This window comes from Nomascus leucogenys, chromosome 14, assembly GCF_006542625.1.
Source record: "Nomascus leucogenys isolate Asia chromosome 14, Asia_NLE_v1, whole genome shotgun sequence".
NCBI lineage: Eukaryota > Metazoa > Chordata > Mammalia > Primates > Hylobatidae > Nomascus > Nomascus leucogenys.
Genome location: NC_044394.1, coordinates 459,552 through 481,068, shown reverse-complemented (window position 1 = coordinate 481,068; position 21,517 = coordinate 459,552). Strand labels below are relative to the sequence as shown.

General features: G+C 43.0%; 2 protein-coding genes across 10 annotated transcripts in view; one reads left to right on the top strand and one right to left on the bottom strand.

Moving 5' to 3' along the window:
- The first annotated feature begins 3,517 nt into the window (after positions 1 to 3,517).
- Positions 3,518 to 10,347, top strand: ANKRD40CL (ANKRD40 C-terminal like). Of its 2 annotated transcripts, XM_003272263.3 has the most exons (4): positions 3,544 to 3,599; positions 4,053 to 4,189; positions 7,505 to 7,665; positions 9,849 to 10,347. In XM_003272263.3, the coding sequence occupies exons 2-4, from the start codon at positions 4,150 to 4,152 to the stop codon at positions 9,990 to 9,992; spliced, it is 345 nt and encodes a 114-aa protein (XP_003272311.3). In that variant the 5' UTR covers positions 3,544 to 3,599; positions 4,053 to 4,149; the 3' UTR covers positions 9,993 to 10,347. The 2 variants fall into 2 exon arrangements, with proteins under 2 accessions (XP_030683828.1, XP_003272311.3); XM_030827968.1 differs by having other exon boundaries at positions 3,518 to 4,189; positions 9,849 to 10,303.
- Positions 10,348 to 15,139: 4,792 nt separating this feature from the next.
- Positions 15,140 to 21,517, bottom strand: part of LUC7L3 (LUC7 like 3 pre-mRNA splicing factor) — a 36,635-nt gene continuing 30,257 nt past the window's right edge. For 4 of the 8 annotated variants that reach the window (XM_030826971.1, XM_030826976.1, XM_030826977.1 and 1 more), the window contains 2 exons: positions 20,687 to 20,827; positions 15,413 to 20,581 (listed from right to left, as the gene is read on the bottom strand). In XM_030826971.1, the coding sequence (XP_030682831.1) occupies positions 20,391 to 20,581; positions 20,687 to 20,827 (332 nt within the window). In that variant the 3' untranslated portion in view covers positions 15,413 to 20,390. Of the gene's footprint in view, positions 20,605 to 20,633; positions 20,828 to 21,517 lie in introns of those variants that run through there. The other 4 variants (XM_030826975.1, XM_030826973.1, XM_030826972.1 and 1 more) reach the window with 4 other exon arrangements.

Here is a 21,517-nt window from a genome sequence, read left to right as displayed (position 1 = left end):
AAATAATAAATTGACCGGCACAGTGGCTCATGTCTGCAATCCCAGCACTTTGGGAGACCGAGGCAGGCAGATTGCTTGAGGCCAGGAGTTTGAGACCAGCCTGACCAACATGGCGAAACCCCGTCTCTACAAAAAATACAAAAATTAGCCAGGCGTGGTGGTGCAGCCTACTCAGGAGGCTGAAGCATGAGAGTTGCTTGAGCCCGGGAGGTGGAGGTTGTAGTGAGCTGAGATCACGTCACTGCACTCTAGCCTGGGTGACAGAGTAAGACTCTGTCTTAAATAAATAAATAAAAATAAATAAAATCAACAAGGACTGGGAAGAATCCTCACATACAAACAGAAACAATGAACCTAAATATATTTCAAATGAACAATTCTGAAACTTTCTGTGTGTTGGACTGAGCAAAAAAGTAAACGTATCAAAGATGTTAGGAGCCAGATTTCACCCTTTGGAGAAGAGAGTTACAATATGGAACTGAAGACAGCTAGGCCAGAAACACCAAGGATTTTGGCAACCACCAGAACAGGAGAGCGACATGAAACAGATTCTTCCTCAGGGCCTCCAGAAGGAATCAACGCTACCAACATCTTGATCATGGGTTTCTGGCCTCTACAACTGTGAGAGAATAAATTTCTGTTGTTTAAAATAGAAAGAAAGAGAGAAAGGGGAAGGAAGAAAGGAAGACAAGCAAGCCAGCAAGGGAGAACCCTTTGGTGTTGGAATGGGACTAGAAATATGAACTTGTTCTCTTAAATATATACACACACAAAAGAGGAAACTAAATAGATTGATTTTAAAACATATATCTATATATAGAAATAGGTGCATGTGTTTATGTGTTTATGTGTGTATGTGCATGCGTGCATGTGTGCTCCTAGCTCTGCACACGGGAAGAGCCTAGAAGCAATGACATCTCCATGGGAATGATCACACCTGTGCCTCATGGAAAAGAACCTGGCTCCTTGGAGAAACGCCTGATTGCAGGGTGGGGCAGGGAAAGTACAGTGGAACCCAGAACATCTTGATGTGCCATGAAATAAGAAAGTGCTCACTGTCCGGGTGTGGTGGCTCACGCCTGTAATCCCAACACTTTAGGAGGCCGAGGAGGGCGGATCATTTGAGGTCAGGATTTTGAGACCAGCCTGATGAATGTGGTGAAACTCCCTCTCTACTAAAAATACCAAAAAATATTTCCCGGTCCTGGTGCCATGTGCCTGTAGTCCCAGCTACTCAGGAGGCTGAGCCAGGAGAACTGCTTGAACCTGGGAGGCAGAGGTTGCAGTCAGCTGAGATCGCGCCACTGCACTCCAGCCTCGGCAACACAGCAAGACTCTGTCTAAAAAATAAAATAAAAAAAAGAAAGTCCTCACAAAATAATGGGGATATGTCAAAGGATATGGGAAATAGCTGCTAGGATAAAATGCTGGACAAAGTTGGGATGATTAAAGCATCAAAATAGATCATGATAGTGATGGATTATGATCCACTGAATAAAATAAGAATCCATGAGTTCACAATGATAATAAACGAATGAATGGGTGAGAAGTACAGCTCTTTCTTTTTTTTATTCTTTGTAGAGATGGAGTTTCACCATGTTGGCCAGGCTGGTCTCGAACTCCTGGGCTCAAGCCATCCTCCCGCCTTAGCATGAGCCACTACTCCGGGCACAACTTTCTGTAAGTTTGTATCAGAATTAAAAGCTACCTCTCATAGGCTCACACACACGCAAAACTAATACATGGATAAAAGGGCCCAATAAGTGCCCAGCATAACGAATGGAACAAGTCATATACCAAGGCCTGTGTGGCACTTGATTGTCCCCCCCCAACACACTTTGCCTTCTTCCTTCCTAATCGGCTCTGATTTTTAGTACCAGTAGATTTTTTTTAACTAGAACATGTAATACTTTCATTTTCAACATTAAAATTAACTAAAAGGCCGGGCACGGTGGCTCACGCCTGTAATCCCAGCACTTTGGGAGGCCGAGGCAGGTGGATCACCTGTGGTCAGGAGTTCAAGACCAGCCTGGCCAACATAGCAAAACCCCCTCTCTACTAAAAAAAAAAAAATTAATCAATTAATTAATTAATTAGCTGGGCATGGTGGCACACAGCTGTAATCCCTGCTATTTATGGGGAGATTGAGGCAGGAGAATCACTTGAATCTGGGAGATGGAGGTTGCAGTGAGCCAAGATCCCACCATTGCACTCCAGCCTGGGCAACAAGAGTGAAACTCCTTCTCAAAAAATAAAATGAATTAAAAGAAGAAAGTTGTGTTTCCCTAAATAAGAAAAAAATGAGTGTTGTTGAGTGAACATGTGAGTGAATGAGTGAATCAGTGAATGGGGAGTAAGTGAATGAATGGACCGAACAGGTGAGCAGAGTGAGAATGAACTGAGGCTTTCCCTCAAGTGCCAAGCCTTTTCATCTACAGTTCCCCTGCACCTGTAGCCACACCCACTCAGGGGAGGAGGTTCAGGATGCTTTTTTATGGCTGACCACACTCTGGCAGCCAGGCTGGCCAAAGTGCATTCTCTCAGGAGTCCAGGCCAGGGGATCCCTGCTACTTCCGCCTCTCCATTGCCCCACCCCGCCCTTCTTGCAGAAAGACACACCAGCATGCTGAGAAGACAGCATCGGCCTGGCAGCCAGGTGACCCAGGTCCAGTGCCAGGCCTGTGCCTGGCTGGCCACGTGACTAGTGGTAAATATTTCACTTCCTAAGGCCTCAATTTCCCTGTTTGCTCCTTTAAGCAGTTTGGCCAAATCAGTGGTTCACAGTCTTGGCTGCACATTGAAATCAGCTGGGAACCTTTCGAAAGTTCTGGGGCTCTGATTGCATCCAGACCAGCTAAGTCAGACTCTTTATAGGGTAGGACCTAGGCATCCACAGTTTTTAAAGCTTCCCAGGTGACTTCAATGCACACCACGTTTGAGAGGTGATGGGCTACGATCTCCATAGCTCCCTCCAGCTTTTTTTCTTTTGTTTTGTTGTTGTTTGGTTTATGTTTTTTTGGTGTTTATTTTTTGAGATGGAGTCTTGCTCTGTCGCCAAGACTGGAGTGCAATGGTGCAATCTCAGCTCACTGCAACATCTGCCTCCCAGGTTCAAGCGATTCTCCTGTCTCAGCCTCCTGAGTAGCTGGGATTATAGGCACATGCCACCACACCCAGCTAATTTTTTGTATTTTGTTAGAGACGGGGTTTCATCGAGTTGCCCGGGCTGGTCTCGAACTCCTGAGGTCCGACAATCCACCCGCCTCAGCCTCCCAAAGTGCTAGGATTACAGGCGTGAGCCACCGCACCCAGCCAGCTCCCTTCAGTTTTTTAATGCTGAGGCCCACCCTGATGCCCCGTCTGTTTGCCCGTCTTCTGTCATTGGAGGGTTAAATGAAATGTGAGCGTCACCCGAACCTCTGGGTTCCTATCTGTGCACCTCCTCCTGTCTTCAGCCTGCCTTTGAGGCAGCAGCCCCACTGGGGACTTTGACCCGCCCCACCCATTCTTCACTGAACCTCCTGCTCCAGCCTCTGCCTCCTCCATTTTGATGTCTAGAATCAGAGGATCCAGGATCATCACCAAGGTCATTTTCCCAGGTAGGGAGGGGTCTTTCTGCTTCTTTCTTGTCATGCACAGCTGCTGAGGAAGGGGCTGGGAGAAAAGACAGTGAAATGGGGAGGAGGAGTCCATTCGAACCAAGAAACAACGTATTTGGTTTTTCTTACCCCTGATATACAAGCTACCAACCTTTTCCAAGAAGGAGGGCCGGGCCCCCTTCTCGGGTCTGGCTGGGTGCCTGCTGTGCCTCTCAGGCCGCCCCTCCGAAGGGCACCATTCCCTTGGGTGAGTACTACTGGCCTGCACCATCTTCCAGTGGAGACAGCCTGAGAAGGGAGTCTGGAGCCTTGAACTTCAGTACCTTCCTTCACTGGCCTCACCCTGTGCAAATCATGCCACACACTGGAGCCTCCTTTTCCCTATCTATAAAATAAAAATGACCCTGCTCTATGTCACTGGGCTGGCAAGAACACCCTGTTGTTGCCTTGCAGACAGATGTGCTGAGGCTGTAGAAAGTGCTTATTTGGTTGGGAGCTTGTGCATAAATGCGAGAGGGGCTGCCCATCTGACGGACTACAGAGGTGACTCATGGCTGAACTGGAACAGGACATCGGGGAGAAGCCAGCAGGTGAGTCTGGGAGTCCTGTTCCCAACATGGTCCTCAAGGAGGATGGGACAGGGGGCTGGGGAAGGCTGGGACATGGGTGATGCTGTGGCCAGCAGTGCCCCGTGGCCTCCCCCACTCTGCCAGTGGGGTAGTAAAGAGTAGAGCAACTAGACCAAAGGTCCTTTCAGAAGGAAGCAAGTGTCTATAGCTACAATAAATAACAATAGCAGCCGGCAATTACTGGTGCTCACAACTGCTAGGAAGTTGTACCTTCTGTGTACTTTCTCATTGACTTCTTACAATCTGGTGAGGTAGGAATGTTGACCCCATTTTCAGATCAGAGAGGTTATGTAACTTGCCCGAGGTGTCAAAGCTACTAAGTGGCAGAGGAATTCATACCCAAATCTGCCTGAGTGCAAAGGGCATGCTTTGTGACCTCTATGAGACTCTGTCCATTCACAGAGCTGACACATTGATCACAGAATAAAATGCTTTCAAACGTACTGGACGGGGCAGGGAAAGTTCTTGGGCTGTGTGTTGGGTGAGTTAGCAGTGAGGCAGGAAGGCCTTGTTTCAGGTTAGGTTCTGGTATCTGTAACAGGTATCGTTATCAGGTCAGGTACTGGCAGGTGGGCTGGGGCCCAGCTGCTACGAGGGCTGCCTGAGAAGGGGCCACAGCCCTAAGCCACCTCCAGGGCCCAGAATTGAAAGGCAAAGAGAAGACTGCAGATCTCCGCTCACTAGGGGAGGGGACATTATTCCTGTCCTGGGAACGGGCTGAGTTGGGCAGGAGCGTCTCATCTCCTTGGAGGCATCTGGCAGGGTGGCACAAACAGGGCTGACTTCATAAGGCTGTGATCAGTGCAGTTGCCCAGGGCCTTGCATTCAGAAAGGCCCTGGGCTTGGGGTTCAACATTCTGTGGTTGTTAACTTGAAATGTGTCATAATTTTAGCCCTGAACTTGTTTTGTAAGTGGTGTCAGATGGGACAATGGAGCATGTGCCAGGGTTGGGAGTTGGAGCCTCAGCTCATGCATATGGTCTCCACACCCAGACCAGCCCCATCACTGCTGTAACCCTCTGCCAGAGTCCCTCATTCTGCTGTCACCTTTGCCCAGGCAAAACAAGGATCAGAAGTTGAGGAGTGGCAGGCAGCCCTGGACACTCTCACCCAACCCTATCCAGCTAGTTGGTGCGTTCAAGTGAAGAGGTCACAATACCTTGGGCGTCACCCATTTGCCCTGTGTTAGAGCAGCGGCTGTGAGAAGGGGAAATTGGCTTCCTCTTCATTTTCCTTTTGCACTCGGCTTTGCAAATTATGTAGTTGGCCCTGGTCACATCCATGTCGGGCCATTTACCAACCTGAACAAATTACTTCCCCTTTCAGCCTCAATTTTCCTGTCTGAAAATGAAAATAATAATGTGCATACCCCACAGGATTCTTTTGGGGACAGTGAGGCTTTTCTCTTTTCCAGAATGCAAGTCTGATTACGACAGCTCTCTGCTAAAAACCAGAATGGCTTGGTGGTGTTTTAGGACAAAGACCAAAACCTTTCATCTAGACCAATGCTGCCCAATAGAAATGTAATGCAAGCCACATATGTAATTTAAAATTGCTAGTAGCCATGTTTTAAAAAGTAAAAACAGATGAAACTAATTTTAATAATACACTTAGCCCACTATATACAAATCATTATATCAACATATAAGTATGAAAATTTTTTATTGCCTCCAAAATCCAGGGTATATTTTACCTTATCGTGTATCTTATCTCATGTGACAAGGAGCTACGTAATTGGACTAACTGGTCCCTGCCAGCCTGTCTGACACTCAGTCCCCCTATGCTCTCTGCCCTGCAGCCATGCTGAACTCTCCACAGGGCCCTGTGAAAAGCTCTTCGCCTCCTCTGCCCTCTGGATCTAGTTAAGCCTATTCATCCTTCAGATGTCAGCTCAAATAATCAACCTTCATGGAGGCCTCCCTTGACTCCTAACATGCTTTCAGAGTACTGTGTATTTCACATTCGTCATGCCCCCCACAACTGTGATTTCCCATTTACTAATATCTGTCTCTTCTGCTGGCCTGCAAAGTCCAGGAGGACAGAGACGTCTTTGGGATTTTTGAACACGATTTCCCCAGGGCTTAGCCCAGTGCCTGGTGCAAAGCAGGCTTTCAACATGTTCAGTGGATATTGTAAGAAGGAAAGAAGTACGCAAAAGGCCTGGCATATGCAAAGCACTCTAAATATTCACTCCTTTCCCTTCCCTCTGGGTGAGAAAATTTCTCCTTATAAAGACACCCTCCTAACTGTATCTCTGCCAGAGAACTGAAGACATAAAGCACTCTGTGCCAAAAATATTTAAGTAAAAACTTGAGCTAAGCACAGAGATTATAAATATTTCTTCCCCAGATTACGCACCATTTAAAAATACTGTCTCAGCTCCTTTTCATGATTTGGGTGGTGATTAAAGAAAATTACTCTTCAAGACTGAAAGTCATTACTGCCCTTTTCCTGACTTGCCTTTTCCCTTGAGAAGGGGAGGATAAGCTGCAGGGCAGGAAGTGGAAGTGGGGCATCCTTGTCCTTTGTCTGGCAGACAGCCAACTGGTGAGGTACTGCTCCTTCTCAACTCTTTCCTGATTCTTTCCCAGGTGAATATAAACAAGAAGGCACAAATCCACACTTGCCAACGGACCCAAGTGATAACAGGAAACCCAGTGACACCTGTCTAGGTGAAGACTCAGCCCCTACGTGACCATGTTGCAAAGCCAAACTGACCATCTGCTTTCCATTTGGACTTTTAGTTCATACTGTATTTTCTCAGGACAGTTAAGTTGGAATACAATGCCACTGTCCTAAAAGATGGTAGAATGATCCTATTTCTGGAGGAGTGGGGGTGGTGGGTAGGAATCTCAAGAGCCGATTTGCTCCTCTGCACAATAGCTTCTTTAAGGACACGAGGGCCCCCAGGGCTATACATTTCCCTGAAGCTTTCCAGATAAGCAACAAGGTATGAGCACCTGCTATGTATTGCCCAAGGGTGATGTGTTTAAATATCCATTGCGTATTTTAAATCCTTGGCTGTCCTAAAGCCGCAAGCTTTCTGTTTTCAGTGGATATAATGGGGGCACACATCCTAGAGCTTGCCCGACACTCCAAGAAAAGAAGCCTCAGCTAATGCAAAGTGTGTATGTGCCCATGAAAGCTCCATGTCTACTTAACATTCAGTTTTTAGGATTATTTATGCTGTAATAATATGAAAATCTCTAACGGGTATTTTGTTTCCTTTACAAACTGTATTTGAATTTATGGGTGATTTAGAGCTTGTGCTTAAAGTCAGAATTCAGAACCCCAAAGAAAATGACTTCATTGAAATTGAACTGAAGAGACAAGAACTGAGTTACCAAAACCTACTAAAAGTGAGTTGCTGTGAACTGGGGATTAACCCAGAACAAGTGGAGAAGATCAGAAAGCTACCAAACACACTGCTCAGAAAGGTAAGGGTTAAGAGTTTCTAAATGCAGAATCACAGTGGGTGACATCATGTTCTCTGGAGCCAATTGTTTACACTTTTGCATTTCATGACACCAGAAATCCTGGCTGCAAAATGGCCAAACATGGTAGCTAGGTCATTTTCGATCTGGCACTTTTAAGATTTGCACATCTAATCCATAAACCTTTTAAAAACCTCTAAATGGTCCGATCACAGTGGCTCACACCAGTACAATCCCAGCACTTTGGGAGGCCGAGGTGGGCAGATCACAAGGTCAAGAGATTGAGACTGGCCGGGCGCGGTGGCTCACGCTTGTAATCCCAGCACTTTGGGAGGCGAGGCGGGCGGATCACGAGGTCAGGAGATCGAGACCACGGTGAAACCTGTCTCTACTAAAATACAAAAATAGCCGGGGGTGGGGCGCCTGTAGTCCAGCTACTTGGAGAGGCTGAGGAGGAGAATGGCGTGAACGGGAGCGGAGCTGCAGTGAGCGAGATCGCGCACTCAGCCTGGGGACAGAGTGAGATCGTCAAAAAAAAAAAAAAAAAAAAAAAAAAAAAAAAAAAGATAGACTATCCTGGCCAACATGGTGAAACCCCGTCTCTACTAAAAATACAAAAATTAGCTGGGCATGGCAGCGTGTGCCTGTAATCCCAGCTACTCGGGAGGCTGAGGCAGGAGAATTGCTTGAGCCCAGGAGGAGGAGGTTGCAGTGAGCCGAGATAGCACCACTGCACTCCAGCCTGGTGACAGAGCTAGACTGTGTCTCAAAAAAAACAAACCTCTGAATGACAAGTGACTCCCCAATTTAAGGCTTTAGTTCAGTGCTCTTGGCCCTACCAATCTCTGCAAAACTGACTGGTTAACATAAAATGGCATAGTCCTCAGGAAAAAAAACACAAACCCATCCTTGTTTGCTTAGCAAAGAGTGGGTTTGCTAAGTATTTGAAATATTGGCAAACAAAAATTGTTTTGCATTTTTATATATTTCCCAGATTCAAAATAAAGATCTTAATTTTTTAATTTTGGAAAGGAAATCTTATTTCTTTGGAAATTTTTCTTTAAAGCTTTCAAAATTCCTTTGGCAATTTTTTTGTTTTTTATTTTTTTGAGAGAGGGTCTCACTCTGTCACCCACAATAGAATGCAATGGTGTGATCACAGCTCACTGCAGCCTCGAAATCCTCGGCTCAAGTGATCCTCCCATCTTAGCCTCCAGAGTAGTTGGGACTACAGGGACACACCACCACGCTCCACTAATTTCTTTTTTTTGAAATGGGTCTGGCTATATTGCCCAGGCTGTTCTCAAACCCCTGGTCTCATCCTCCTAAGTGCTGGGATAACAGGTGGTGAGCTGCTGTTCCTTTGGAAATTCGTACTGGTGTCTTGGCTTATAGTGTATATTCTTTGTAAACTAACATGTCAAGGGATGATCATGCTTTCCAGATACCTTAACAACAAAAATCTGCTGGGTGTGGTGTCTCATGCCTGTAATCCCAGCATTTCGGAAGGCCGAGGTGGGCGGATTGCTTGAGCTCAGGAATTTAAGACCAGCCTGGGCAATATGGTGAAACCCTGTCTCTACAACAAAATACAAAAATTAGCTGGGTGTAGTAGACTTGGGAGGCTGCAGTGGAAGTGGAAGGATTGCTTGAGCCCAGGAGGTTGAAGCTGCAGTGAGCCGTGACTGTGCCACTGCACTCCAGGCTAGGTGACAGAGCGAGACCCTGTCTCAAAAAAAAATACAGAACTATCTTATGGGGACCAGGCGCAGTGGCTCACACCTGTAATCCCAGCATTTTGGGAGGCTGAGGTGGGCGGATCACCTGAAGTCAGGAGTTCAAGACCAGCCTGGCCAACATGGTGAAACCTGTCTCTATTAAAAATACAAAAATTAGCCAGGCATGATGGCACATGTCTGAATCCCAGCTACTCGGGAGGCTGAGGTTGCAGTGAGCCAAGTGAAGCAGGAGAATCACTTGAACCCGGGAGGCGGAGGTTGCAGTGAGCCAAGATCGCATCATTGCACTCCAGCCTGGGCGACAAGAGCAAAACTCCGTCTCAAAAAAAAAAAAAAAAAAAAATACCTTATGGGTTCAGAACCCAAGATGCTGAACAATATTAATATTAAGCCTTTCTATTACATTCAAATTTATTAAGCATGATATAATTTCTTTTCCACATTAAGGACAAAGACATTCGAAGACTGCAGGACTTTCAGGAAGTGGAACTCATTTTAATGGAAAATGGAAGCTCCAGATTGACAGAATATATACCATCTCTGACAGAAAGGCCCTGCTATAATAGCAAAGCTGCAAAAATGACTTATTAAATAATCCCAGGAATGGCCGGGCGTGGTGGCTCACGCCTGTAATCCCAGCACTTTAGGAAGCCAAGGTGGGCAGATCACCTGAGGTCGGGAGTTCTAGACCAGCCTGGCCAACATATAGTGAAACCCCATCTCTACTAAAAAAAATACAAAAATTAGCTAGGTGTGGTGGCGCACACCTGTAGTCCCAGCTACATGGGAAGCTGAGGCAGGAGAATCACCTGAACCCAGGAGGCAGAGGTTGCAGTGAGCTGAGATTGTGCCACTGCACTCCAGCCTGGCGACAGAGCAAGACTCTGTCTCTCGAAATAAATAAATAAATAAATAAATAATCAATCCCAGGAATAAAAAACTGAAATCATTATTTCACAAATAATGAAGTCTGGATGCATATACCAGTTTAGCTAACTTCATGTTTGAACTGTGAGAAATAATTATGTTTCCTCATCTCCAATTTCTCTAGGCTGGGAGAAGAGTTAAGTTCAGGGTTTTGACAAATAGCTATAAAAAACATCGCAAGGTATGATACTTACACCAAGGGCAGTTTATTTTGTAGTTGTGCCCCAATCCTGATGAGTGCGCTTTATGAGATTCAGTCAGGACAAACGGCCAGAGTCTCTTCAGGTGAATCCACATGGGCAGGGTGAGCTGATGGTGCTGGGAAAGCCAGGACCCACTTGGCAACACAAGTTCTCTCAGTGTTCCCCCCCCACCTTTTTTTTTTTTTTTTTTTTGAGACAGAGTTTCACTCTGTTGCCTAGGCTGGAGTGCAATGGCACGATGTCGGCTCACTGCCGAGTTCAAGCGATTCTCATGCCTCAGCCTCCCAAGTAGCTGGATTTACAGGCGTGCACCACCATGCCCAGCTAATTTTTGTATTTTTAGTAGAGATGGGATTTCACCATGTTGGCCAGGCTGGTCTTGAACTCCTGACCTAAGGTGATCCACCCACCTCGGCCTCCCAAAGTACTGGGATTACAGGTGTGAGCCACTGTGCTCAGGCCCCCCAACCCTTTTTTTTTTTTCTTCTCAGAGATGGAGTCTTGCTGTGTTGTCCAGGCTGCAGTGCAGTGGCATGATCTCGGCTCACTGCAACCTCTGCCTCCTGGGTTCAAGGGAGTCTCTTGCCTCAGCCTCCTGAGTCGCTGGGACTATAGGTATGTGCCCCCACACCTGGCTAATTTTTGTATTTTTAGTGGAGATGGGGTTTCACCATGTTGCGCAGGCTGGTCTCGAACTCCTGACCTAAGGTGATCCACCCACCTCGGCCTCCCAAAGTGCTGGGATTACAGGCGTAAGCCACTGTGCCTGGCCAATTGTCCTCATTTTACTATCACTTCCTGTTTACACCTTTTTAAACTCATCTACAAAATGGCATGATTTCTGAGTTGAGTAAATAACTCCCTTTTTTTTTTTTTTTTTTTTCTTTTTTGAGAGGGAGTCTCACTCTGTGACCCAGGCTGGAGTGCAGTGGCGCGATCTCGGCTCACTGCAACCTCCGCCACCTGGGTTCAAGCGATTCTCCTGCCTCAGCCTCTCAAGTGGCTGGGATTACAGGCGTGCTCCACAATGCCTGGCTAATTTTGGTATTTTTAGTAAGAGACGGGGTTTCGCCATGTTGGCCAGGTTGGTCTCAAACTCCTGACCTCAAGTGATCTGCCCGCCTCGGCCGCCCAAAGTGCTGGGATTACAGGTGTGAGGCACTGCATCTGTCCAAATATTTTTTTAATTTTATTTTTTAAGACGAGGTCTTGGCCAGGCACGGTGGCTTACATCTGTAATCCCAGCTACTCAGGAGGCTGAGGCAGGAGAATCGCTTGAACCTGGGAGGTAGAGGTTGCAATGAGCCCAGATCGCACCACTGCACTCCAGCCTGGGAGACAGAGCGAGTCTCCGTTTAAAAAAAAAAAAAGATGAGGTCTCACTATGTTGGCCGGCTGGTCTGGAACTCCTGGGCTCAAGTGATCCTCCCACCTCGGCCTCCCAAAGTGCTAGGATTACAGAGGTGGCCACCACACACAGCCAATAACGATTAATACCTTTGAGGCTATTTTTAACATACCACTTACAGAACAGGGGAGGCACAGCCCACACCACTGGTCTGTTAAATAAGCTGAAAAACCAGCTGGTGCCCTCACTAACATCTAAAGTGAGCTGTCATCACATCCCATGCTACGTTCCTCCCTAACACACTCCCTAGGATCCTTCCAGGTCAGCTCCCTTGCCAAATTCTAGTTAATAACTCTGCTTGCACCTTGTACAGGCTCATGCAATGGCTTGACCCTATCTACCCACTTTTATTCACACACACCACACTGTCACTTCTTTACACACCTGTTCCTCCTAGACCACGAAGTCATCTCTAAACCTTGTGGGAGAGGTATACATAAAATACCAGAACTCCTTGTGGCCAAGCATAATGTCTTATTTGCATCCCAGCACATGCCATCAGCCACTGTTCCTTCAACTCCAATTTCACTCCAATTTCTCAGTAGCTCAACTTTGATGAAGGGCAGCGGACACATAGGCAGCACGTCAAGACTTCTCTTACCCAACTGTTCAAAACAGAGAAAAATGGTTCCAATAGTAAGAAGCGTGTCCTGTTTCATTCAGAAAACGTCATGTGAGACCATCTGCAACTTGCTTAGCATTTGCGGCCTCCTGTGACAAGGTGACAGAAGCACTTCAGGTCAGCATCTAAATTGCTTATTTTTTTTTAAATTTTGAAGCCAGGCACAGTGGCTCACGCCTGTAATGCCAGGAGTTCAAGTTTAGCCTGAACAACATAGCAAGACCTTATCTCTAAAAAAAAAAAAAAAAAAAAAAAACTTCGGGGGATGCCTATCACTGTTACCCAGGCTTGAGCACGGTTCACTGTGCAACCTGTCTCGTAGGTTCAAGTGATTCTCATGCCTCAGCCACCCAAGTGGCTGGAATTACAGGCATGCATCACCATGCCCAACTAATTTTTAAAAATAATTTTGACAAAGTTTTGCCATGTTGGCCAGGCAGGTGTCGAACTCCTGGCTTCATGTGATGTGCCCGCTTTGGTCTCCCAAAGTGCTGAAATTACAGGTGTGAGCCACCACGCCCGGCCAAAACTCATTTTCTATAACACAAATAAGTCTTAAGGCTGCAGATTATCAGTAAAACAAAATTTGAAGAGCTTCAAGAGTAATTTGATTAGTTTTCACCTCATGCATTGATTATAGAAAACTAATCCCTGAGTAAGGTGCAATTCCCCTCATTTTATTTATTTTGAGACAGAGTCTTGCTGTGTTGCCCAGGCTGGAGTGCAGTGGCGCGATCTTGGCTCACTGCAACCTCTGCCTCCCGGGTTCAAGCGATTCTCCTGCCTGTCTCCCAAGTAGCTGGGACTACAGACGCCCGCCACCATGCCCGCTAATTTTTTTTGTATTTTTAGTAGAGATGGGTTTTCACTATGTTGGCCAGGCTGGTCTTGAACTCCTGACCTCGTGATCCACCCACCTCGGCCTCCCAAAGTGCTGGGATTACAGGGGTGAGCCACCAGGCCCGGCCTATTTTTTTTTTTTTTGAGACAGTCTCGCTGTGTCACCCAGGCTGGAGTGCAGTGGTGTGATTTCAGCTCACTGCAACCTCCGCCTCCCAGGTTCAAGTAATTCTCCTGCCTCAGCCTCCCAAGTAGCTGGGACTACAGTGCCTGCCACTACACTCAACTAATTTTTCTAATTTTTTTTTGTATTTTTAGTAGAGACAGGGTTTCACTATGTTGGCCAGGCTGGTCTTGAACTCTTGACCTCATGATCCGACTGCCTCAGCCCCCCAAAGTGCTGGGATTACAAGCGTGAGCCACCGTGCCGGGCCAATTCCACTTTTAAAATGGCCTTAAGTGAAATTAATCACGTACCAAAATGCCATCCTAAGTAGAAGTCCCAGAACTACTTAGGTTAAAATATGAAATGACCTAGAATTCTTAGTTGTTCATTACCTCTGTGCACTTTCAACTAATAGGGTGATTAGTAACTCAACAGCACTACCCCTTTCCACTCCCCTTTCAGAAGTCCTGTGTACTAGGCCCAGCCCTGAGGGTGCCACTGCTGCAGTGAGGACAGATTCCATAGTGGGGGGAACTGGAGCTGCACCTATTTTGTTCTTGGTGTATCCAAAGGTTATCAGTCACTCCACAGCACATAGGAGCACTCAGGGATGTGTTGGACGAACTCACAGCCAAGCCCCTATGTTCATACTGAGGGGATCCAAGTCTCACCTGGAGCATAGTTGAGGGGTAACAGGGCTGCTGTGAACTGACGGAGGGCCTTAGTTCTATGAACCTTATGAATCTGCCAATTCAAATTTCAATCACTTTCCTCTTTTTAAAGAGTAAACATTTTTGTGTTCACAGTACACCTACTGAAATTAGAACAAGGCCAAAGCAGCAGCCTCTCTGAGGTGACCATCTAACTTGGGCCAAGGGAAGGAGTACAGCACAGTAAAGCAGTTTTCTTTCCCAGAATGGCATTAAATCTGAGAAAAGCTTCTTTGGAAGCTGTTTAGACAGGAAAACAAAAGCATCAGCTCCCTGGCTGGCATACAAGTAGAAATTATGTTAAAATGAAAATAAGGTATCACACAGAAAACATACATTTAGATTTTTCTTAGGTTTTTTTTTTTTTTTGAGACGGAGTCTTGCTCTTGTTGCCGTTTCTAGCTTTTTAAGAACTACAATTAAGACCTCAATTTGAAGACTGGGCGCGGTGGCTCGTACCTGTAATCCCAGCACTTTGGGAGGCCAGGGTGGGCCTGATCATTTGAGGTCAGGAGTTTTAATATCAGCCTGGACAACATGGTGAAACCGTCTCTACTAAAAATACAAAAAAATGAGCCAGGTATGGTGGTGTGCAGCTGTAATCCCAGCTACTTGGGAGGCTGAGGCACGAGAATAGCTTGAACCCAGGAGGCGGAAGATGCAGTGAGCTGAGCTCGTGCCACTGCACTCCAGCCTGGGTGACAAGACAGAGACCCTGTCTCAAAATAAAGCCTTAAATTGGGCACTCAAGAAACAGCATCTTTAAATTTGTCACTCACTGATGGTTAATTTTACGAAATACACTACAGCTTATATATCTATTAGTAACTACCTACACCAAGACTTTTTCCCACTTTTTAAATTTAAATTTTATTAAGAAATATCATACATACAAAAGCACATAGACATACAGCTTAAAAAAAATGCCCACAGGGCTTCAGAAATAGACCCTCACCAGTTCCTCTGAAGACCCCTGTGCCCTCATGATCACCTCTCTCTCCATCAAAATGGCTAACATTAAATTCTGTCTTAATCGTTTCCTTTTATCATGTATTTGACAGCCTGTTTTTGACTTTCATTGAAATGGAACCATAGTGAGGTATTCTTCTGTAACTTGCTTTTTTTGATCCTTCTATTGTTGAGTTTTGTCCATGTTCACATACATAGCTGCAGTTCAGTTTCACTTCTGTGGAATTCCACTGTTGGAATATACCACAGTATTTATCCAACACTGTTGGTGGACACTTGGGGTCTTCCCAGGTTTTTTCTTTTCTTCCTATTACACACAATGCTTAAATCCATCCCCTGGTACGCATGTGTAAGAGTTTCTCTAGGGTATGTATCCGGGAGTGAATGGCTATGAGAGGGGTTATGGCACACCCACTTATGCCAAATTGTTTCCGGTTTCCCAAAGTTGTTGTTCCTAAACATTCTGAAATCTGTTGACAAATGACCTATTTGGGATGGCTGAGGGGAGGAAATAGATCAGCTACAAAACTCTTGAATTCTTAAAATAGTAAATTCAAAATTCTGATACAGCAATGAAAAATACATTTACTTCTCTGCTTTGGCTTACTTGAAATGTACTTTTTAAAACTACAGGTTCAACTTACAAGTGCTGTCTCCTTTATCTCAAAATAAATGTTTCTAAATATTACCAGGTAAAAACAGCAAGACTCAGAACATACGGGTATACCGTCATATATTTTGAAAGATCTATACATATATGTTTACATTTCCTCCCACCTCCCATCTCCCCACAAAGAAAACTACTTGGAAGAATAACCGTTAACAGCAGCAAGCTCCTGCAGAGGAAAAACAGAGAGATAGGAGTACTAGGAGACATAGATCACTGAACACTTTTTTTTTTAACCATGGGCAACATTACAATTATAATACAAAATTCCAAAAGTAGACCTGGGGTTCTTTCACAAACAACTAAAAAATCCCTCAGGAAATCAAACGTGAAAACCAATCCTGAATGAAGTCCCATCTCACATAATTGTACACATAATAACTTCAAGTGTTTTTTGTTTCATGCACATTATCAGATGTTTAAAAACATATTCACATAGCCCACCTGCAATGCATTTTTAAAAAACAGAATGGATGAGGGCTCAGAGAACCTCTGCCATAAAAATTTTCAGTTCTTACAACTCTGAAAACTTTAATCGGAAGGTGGCTGAGCTCAACCAATATGTGGTCCAAGTGTTCTCAGGCCTCGGAAATAAGGTTGGTTATCCTCTGTGCCACTAACTGTATTTAAGGAACCAGAATGCCTAAGGAGACGGGGTAAAAATATCTGAGCTGAGCAATATGACTAGGTTATTATAAGCTCAAGTTCAAGAAAACAAGAAGGATGTTTCAACCCAAACTGAAAAATCAATGTTTGAAGGAAAAAAACAAAACAAAACGTGTTTTAACAAAAAGGAGCATGATATATATTATCTCTACATTCCAGAGGAGAGGATGTCTTGAGCAGCAGACTGGTCGATCCTCTTGAAAGGCTCAATGAAAATTAAACTATTGGACCAGTGCTAATATAGTTTGATGACCAACAAAAGTTTACCCAATTTGTTTTATACTAATGAACTGTTGTTTAAGAGGTCTTTGTCTTTTAGAGATACATGCTGAATTATTTACAGATTAAGTGGTGTGTCTGAGACTTGCTCGAAAATAATAGAAGACAGTGGATACAAATACAATCACTCATGAAGTATTAAGAGTGGTCATGAGTCTTGTTGGTGATGAGTTAACAGAGATTAATTATATTGTTCCTCTTTTGTGTATGTCTTTAAATTTCCAAAATAAAGTTTTTTTTTTAAGACCAACTGATTGCAGATTCCAAACTTCCAAAGCAATCTGATAAAAACTGGTTTGCTCCCCTTAAAGACTTTCCAAAGAGAAAATACATATTCACCAACTAATAACTTTTTGGTCTGCATGGCAGAAATGTTTCTTCTAGTGAACTGGTCTCAATACTGGATTCTTGTGAGCTGGTTAGCAAGAATCAGTTCCTCTTCAGTCACAACAATTTTGGGTGTAAAATTCAACTTCTAGGTCTCTCTCCGTAACTAAAGCCAGGCCTTAGTCATACATGCCCTGGGGAGGCAGGTCCTCCTCCCACTGCCCCCAAATCCCAGGTAACTTCAATAGTTATAATAGATCTAAGTGTCCATAGAGGAAGCCTTTTCATATGAACTCATTTATTGTACTTCATTTAAGTTAGACGTTGATTCTAGATGAGGCAGAGCAGAACAAATCTGTTATTTTAGTAACTTCCTAGATTTTTTAATACTTAGGGACAGAATATGGTTTAAAAACTATCACTTTAAGTCCTTTGCTGCTACAACCACACTCTTGTCAAACTACACAAAGCAGTGCCTGGGAGCTATCTTTGTGTTTGTTAGATTTTACTTCCCATTTTATCTTAATCTTCATGTGAATCATCTCTTACAAATTCAGAGATAACCCATTCATCTATTGCTGCATCTCCAGGATCAGCTAAGGAGCCAGGAGGGCTCTGTCTCCACAGCATTTTTTTCATACAGAGCCTCTAAAGTGGGGGCTTCATTATTTTTCAAAATTTGGTGGAAGAGATTTTAGTAAATTCTTTAACAATTCATTATGCCTATTAGAATGAACACAGTGGCTTAACAGTTAGGCACTGGACCATGAGGCAGAGACCTAGCAACTCCATAAACATGAAGCCACAGGACCCTCCCTGGGTAAGTCATTTAACACACTGTTTCTTTACCTATAAACTGATAGCAGTATTTGAAAGTTATAAACCACAAGGAATTGCTATGATATATATGTATGTGTGTATATACGTAGCTGGAGAGAATATTTTTATACAGTTGAAGCTGGCGATAGAAACATGCTGCCAGTTTTCCTAGATGTGACACAAAAATAATCACTTAAGAGGGGGGGAAAAACCCTTGCCATATATACTACACACCCTATACACAAGTACATTTATAAACTGACACAGCCGGGTTAGAAGAAATCTTGATACAGGACTTAACAAAAACTAGCTCTTGAATGCTTTTCTACATCATTTCATAGCTAGCTAGCTAGAGTGCTTGTCAGAAGGATACTTGGAATTTTCTACTAAATGAATCTCTCAGGGATGTAAAAATATATTCTAGTTCACTGTACATCTCTGTTATTAAAAGCAAAATTCAAATTTATTCATAACCACCTAAAATTGAAGCACCATTATTTAAAACATTAGAAAGTCTATAAAAATTAGTCTTAAACAGAACAGATTAGATAAAACTGTACACCAACACCTCTAGTAATAGTGTAACTCTTGTATTTAAAACAGGGGACTAGTTCAGAGTCAATGACTTTATTAGAAAAAGATTAATACTAAAACTTTTCAATGACAGAGACAATCAACTTTGTAACAGAAAGTCAGAGATACTTTATTTTTACTTCTAAATCCAAAGGCTAAGTAGAGCAGAGTTGTAAAAATGAAATCCCACTTAGTCTGATTCACATGAATACTAACGTTTAATCCTGTTTTCAAAGTCCAAGAATGAAAACTTGCAATTAAACACTGAGCAAGCCACATGTTTAAGTAATATTTCTTAAAAAGTCTTAAAGAAAAAAGTATGATACAGGACCTAAGTTTTCAGTGGCATATCTACTATTAACACATGTTCTGAAATCTGGTAGGTCACATCAGTCCTGAATTAACTTTTAATAATAATAATAATAATAAAAAAACTAACTGAGCTTTATACTTTTTCTATGCCACTATAGCTTTCTTTCACCTCATTTTTTAAATGTCGATCTTCACTTTATGCCGTTCTCAGTATTCTTCCAAAAATCTTCTAACAGTAGTCCTACAACGCAAAATTTGGGGAAAAATGATAATTAGACGACATGTAAAAGGCCAATTTTTATGAGAAAGTGTTGGCCCAGTCACTAACTGCTAATTAACATGTGTATATGGAATGCTTGTATTCTTTTCAATTATCAAGGCATCAGTGTGGTTCTTAAAGCCATGTGCCTGTGTATGCTTGCCTACGTGTGAATGACACACACAGACATAACCTTATATTGCTTTCCCAAAAGGGGAATGCCACCAACAAATCAACTAATTGGTACTTCCTTTCATTAGGAATATTTTGTCCCACGCCACTAGCCCACAGAATGAAGTTTACAGGTTTTAAGAACACTTACAGTACCTAACTTTTAATAGTTCTTTAAAAACCCAAATTGATTCTATACAGTGCATCAGTTCTTTGATTTCACAAATTGAAGGTGTCTGTCCTTGCTATTCACACTGCTGCTTTAAATGTATCAGCCAGTGAGTGACTTCCTACATAGCTATGGCTGACTGCAAATTCTCCTACACAGTAGGAAATATTAAGCACATACCTCTTATAGACTTGAGAATTGCATTGAGTGTAACAAGGCGAATAATATGAAGTGTTTATTGTATTTAAAATTCTTTAAAGATATCTAATTCTGGCCACCACTGCAGCCCTACATACAGTTGAAAAAAAATTCCATTCTGTTAACATTTGTTTTATAAGTTTTCACGCAATACACAAAAAACCCCTCTGCACTTCTTGTAAAGAACAAAAAAGATACACAACAGTTAAGCGTAAAGATCACAGGCAATAGCATTCAAACATGGATGTGGGTAGAGAAAGGAGTACCTGGCATGAGTACCTGCTTAGTTTGACTGAATCCTTGATTTTTAATTGGGCTTTTCATGGGCCGCTCACAACACCAACGCTGTGTGAGGTATGGTAGTCAGCTGCAATAATTCATAAACCCTACACTTCCATCAATCCAATGCTACTGGCTCTCGAGTTACAGAACAAACTGCATTAGAATGCAAGGCAATAAAGCAAAAAACTAGAAACATCCTTGACAAAGAAATACTAGCAGTTTAATTAAAACAAAGTGGTCCAACATGTGCCTCCGAGATATTAAGTTTTTAAAGCATATGTCTCTGCCAATGTACCAACACAAGATGGACTTAATACCAAAAAGAAAAAAAAACAGTTCAACCTTTTTATTAAAAAAAAAAAAAAGAAATGACATCAAAATCCCTAAAAAAAAGGATAATTAACTTTTCAATGGCGACTATATTACAAATGTGGACGATAATTTCCAAAGAGGCACACTAATGGGGGCACGAGTCTGCTACAAAATAGCTGAGACAAAACAATGTACCTCAAAATGTTTTGCAGGACTACACTGTCTTTTCCTTCAGAAGAGGCTTTTGTATGTCTTCTTACTCGGCTTAGTTCCATCTTCATCTGTGCATACTTACGCTGCACTGTCAAACAGTAACAAAAAGCCCTAATCAAAGTGAGAAACAATACACTTACCTCTGTCTGATCTGAGGTCTTATCAGATCAGTTTTAATTGGACTGAGTGTCACCTTCAGATTTAATGTCTTCACTGGTCCCATTGACCTCATTCTTAGTATCACTTTCCTTCGATTCAGTGTTTGTGTCTTCACTCTGCTTTTCTCGACTACCGGACTTCACACTACTTTTTTTATCATCAGATCCCCTCTTTTCTGCCATAAAAGAAGACATTGACCATGGATTTTAAAGTAAAATACAATAAAGACATGATTTTGAAAAAAAGTGAAACAACTGAGAGATGAGAGACAATCATTTCCCACAGACTGCAAGCAATGGTTTGGTGAATTTACCAAAGGGATAAAATCTGTAATATATGAGAGAGAAGGCAGGAAAGGGAATTCAAGGAAGCCAAAGGTAAAACAGTGGGTAAATTCTCTCAATTGGTGAGAAGCTATTAAGCACATTGCAGAATATAATATTTAAGTAAATTCATTTGTAAAAAAAAAAAAAAAATAAAAAACAAAAAATACATAAAATTATTAAAGTAAAAATGAAAAAGTAAAAAAATAATTAAAAGATTTTAAAAAATACAACTACATATTTCTAAATGCAAAAAATTATATATATATACTTGAATATCCAAGAAGGATAAGCCTAATGAAAGAAAATGATCTTAAATCCCAATCTGAGCAACTGAACTTTTGTGCTTTGCTAAGAAAAGTAATATATATGCCATTTGAGAGTTGTTTTTCCAAAGAGAAATTAAAATTCAACTCAGCTGCAAATGAAGAATGAAAAAGGTAAACAACTTTTTCCTCTACTATTCTTTGGATGGGTAGACCTCAGACTAGAGGTAAAAGTAGTACACCAGAGCAAGCATAGTCTAGCCTTTTCGGTTCCAA

Coding starts and splice junctions, on each gene's coding strand:
- ANKRD40CL (XM_003272263.3), top strand. CDS start 4,150: ATGGCTGAACTGGAACAGGACATCGGGGAGAAGCCAGCAG. Junction 4,190..7,504: donor CATCGGGGAGAAGCCAGCAG/GTGAGTCTGGGA, acceptor TTGTGCTTAAAG/TCAGAATTCAGAACCCCAAA. Junction 7,666..9,848: donor CAAACACACTGCTCAGAAAG/GTAAGGGTTAAG, acceptor TTCCACATTAAG/GACAAAGACATTCGAAGACT.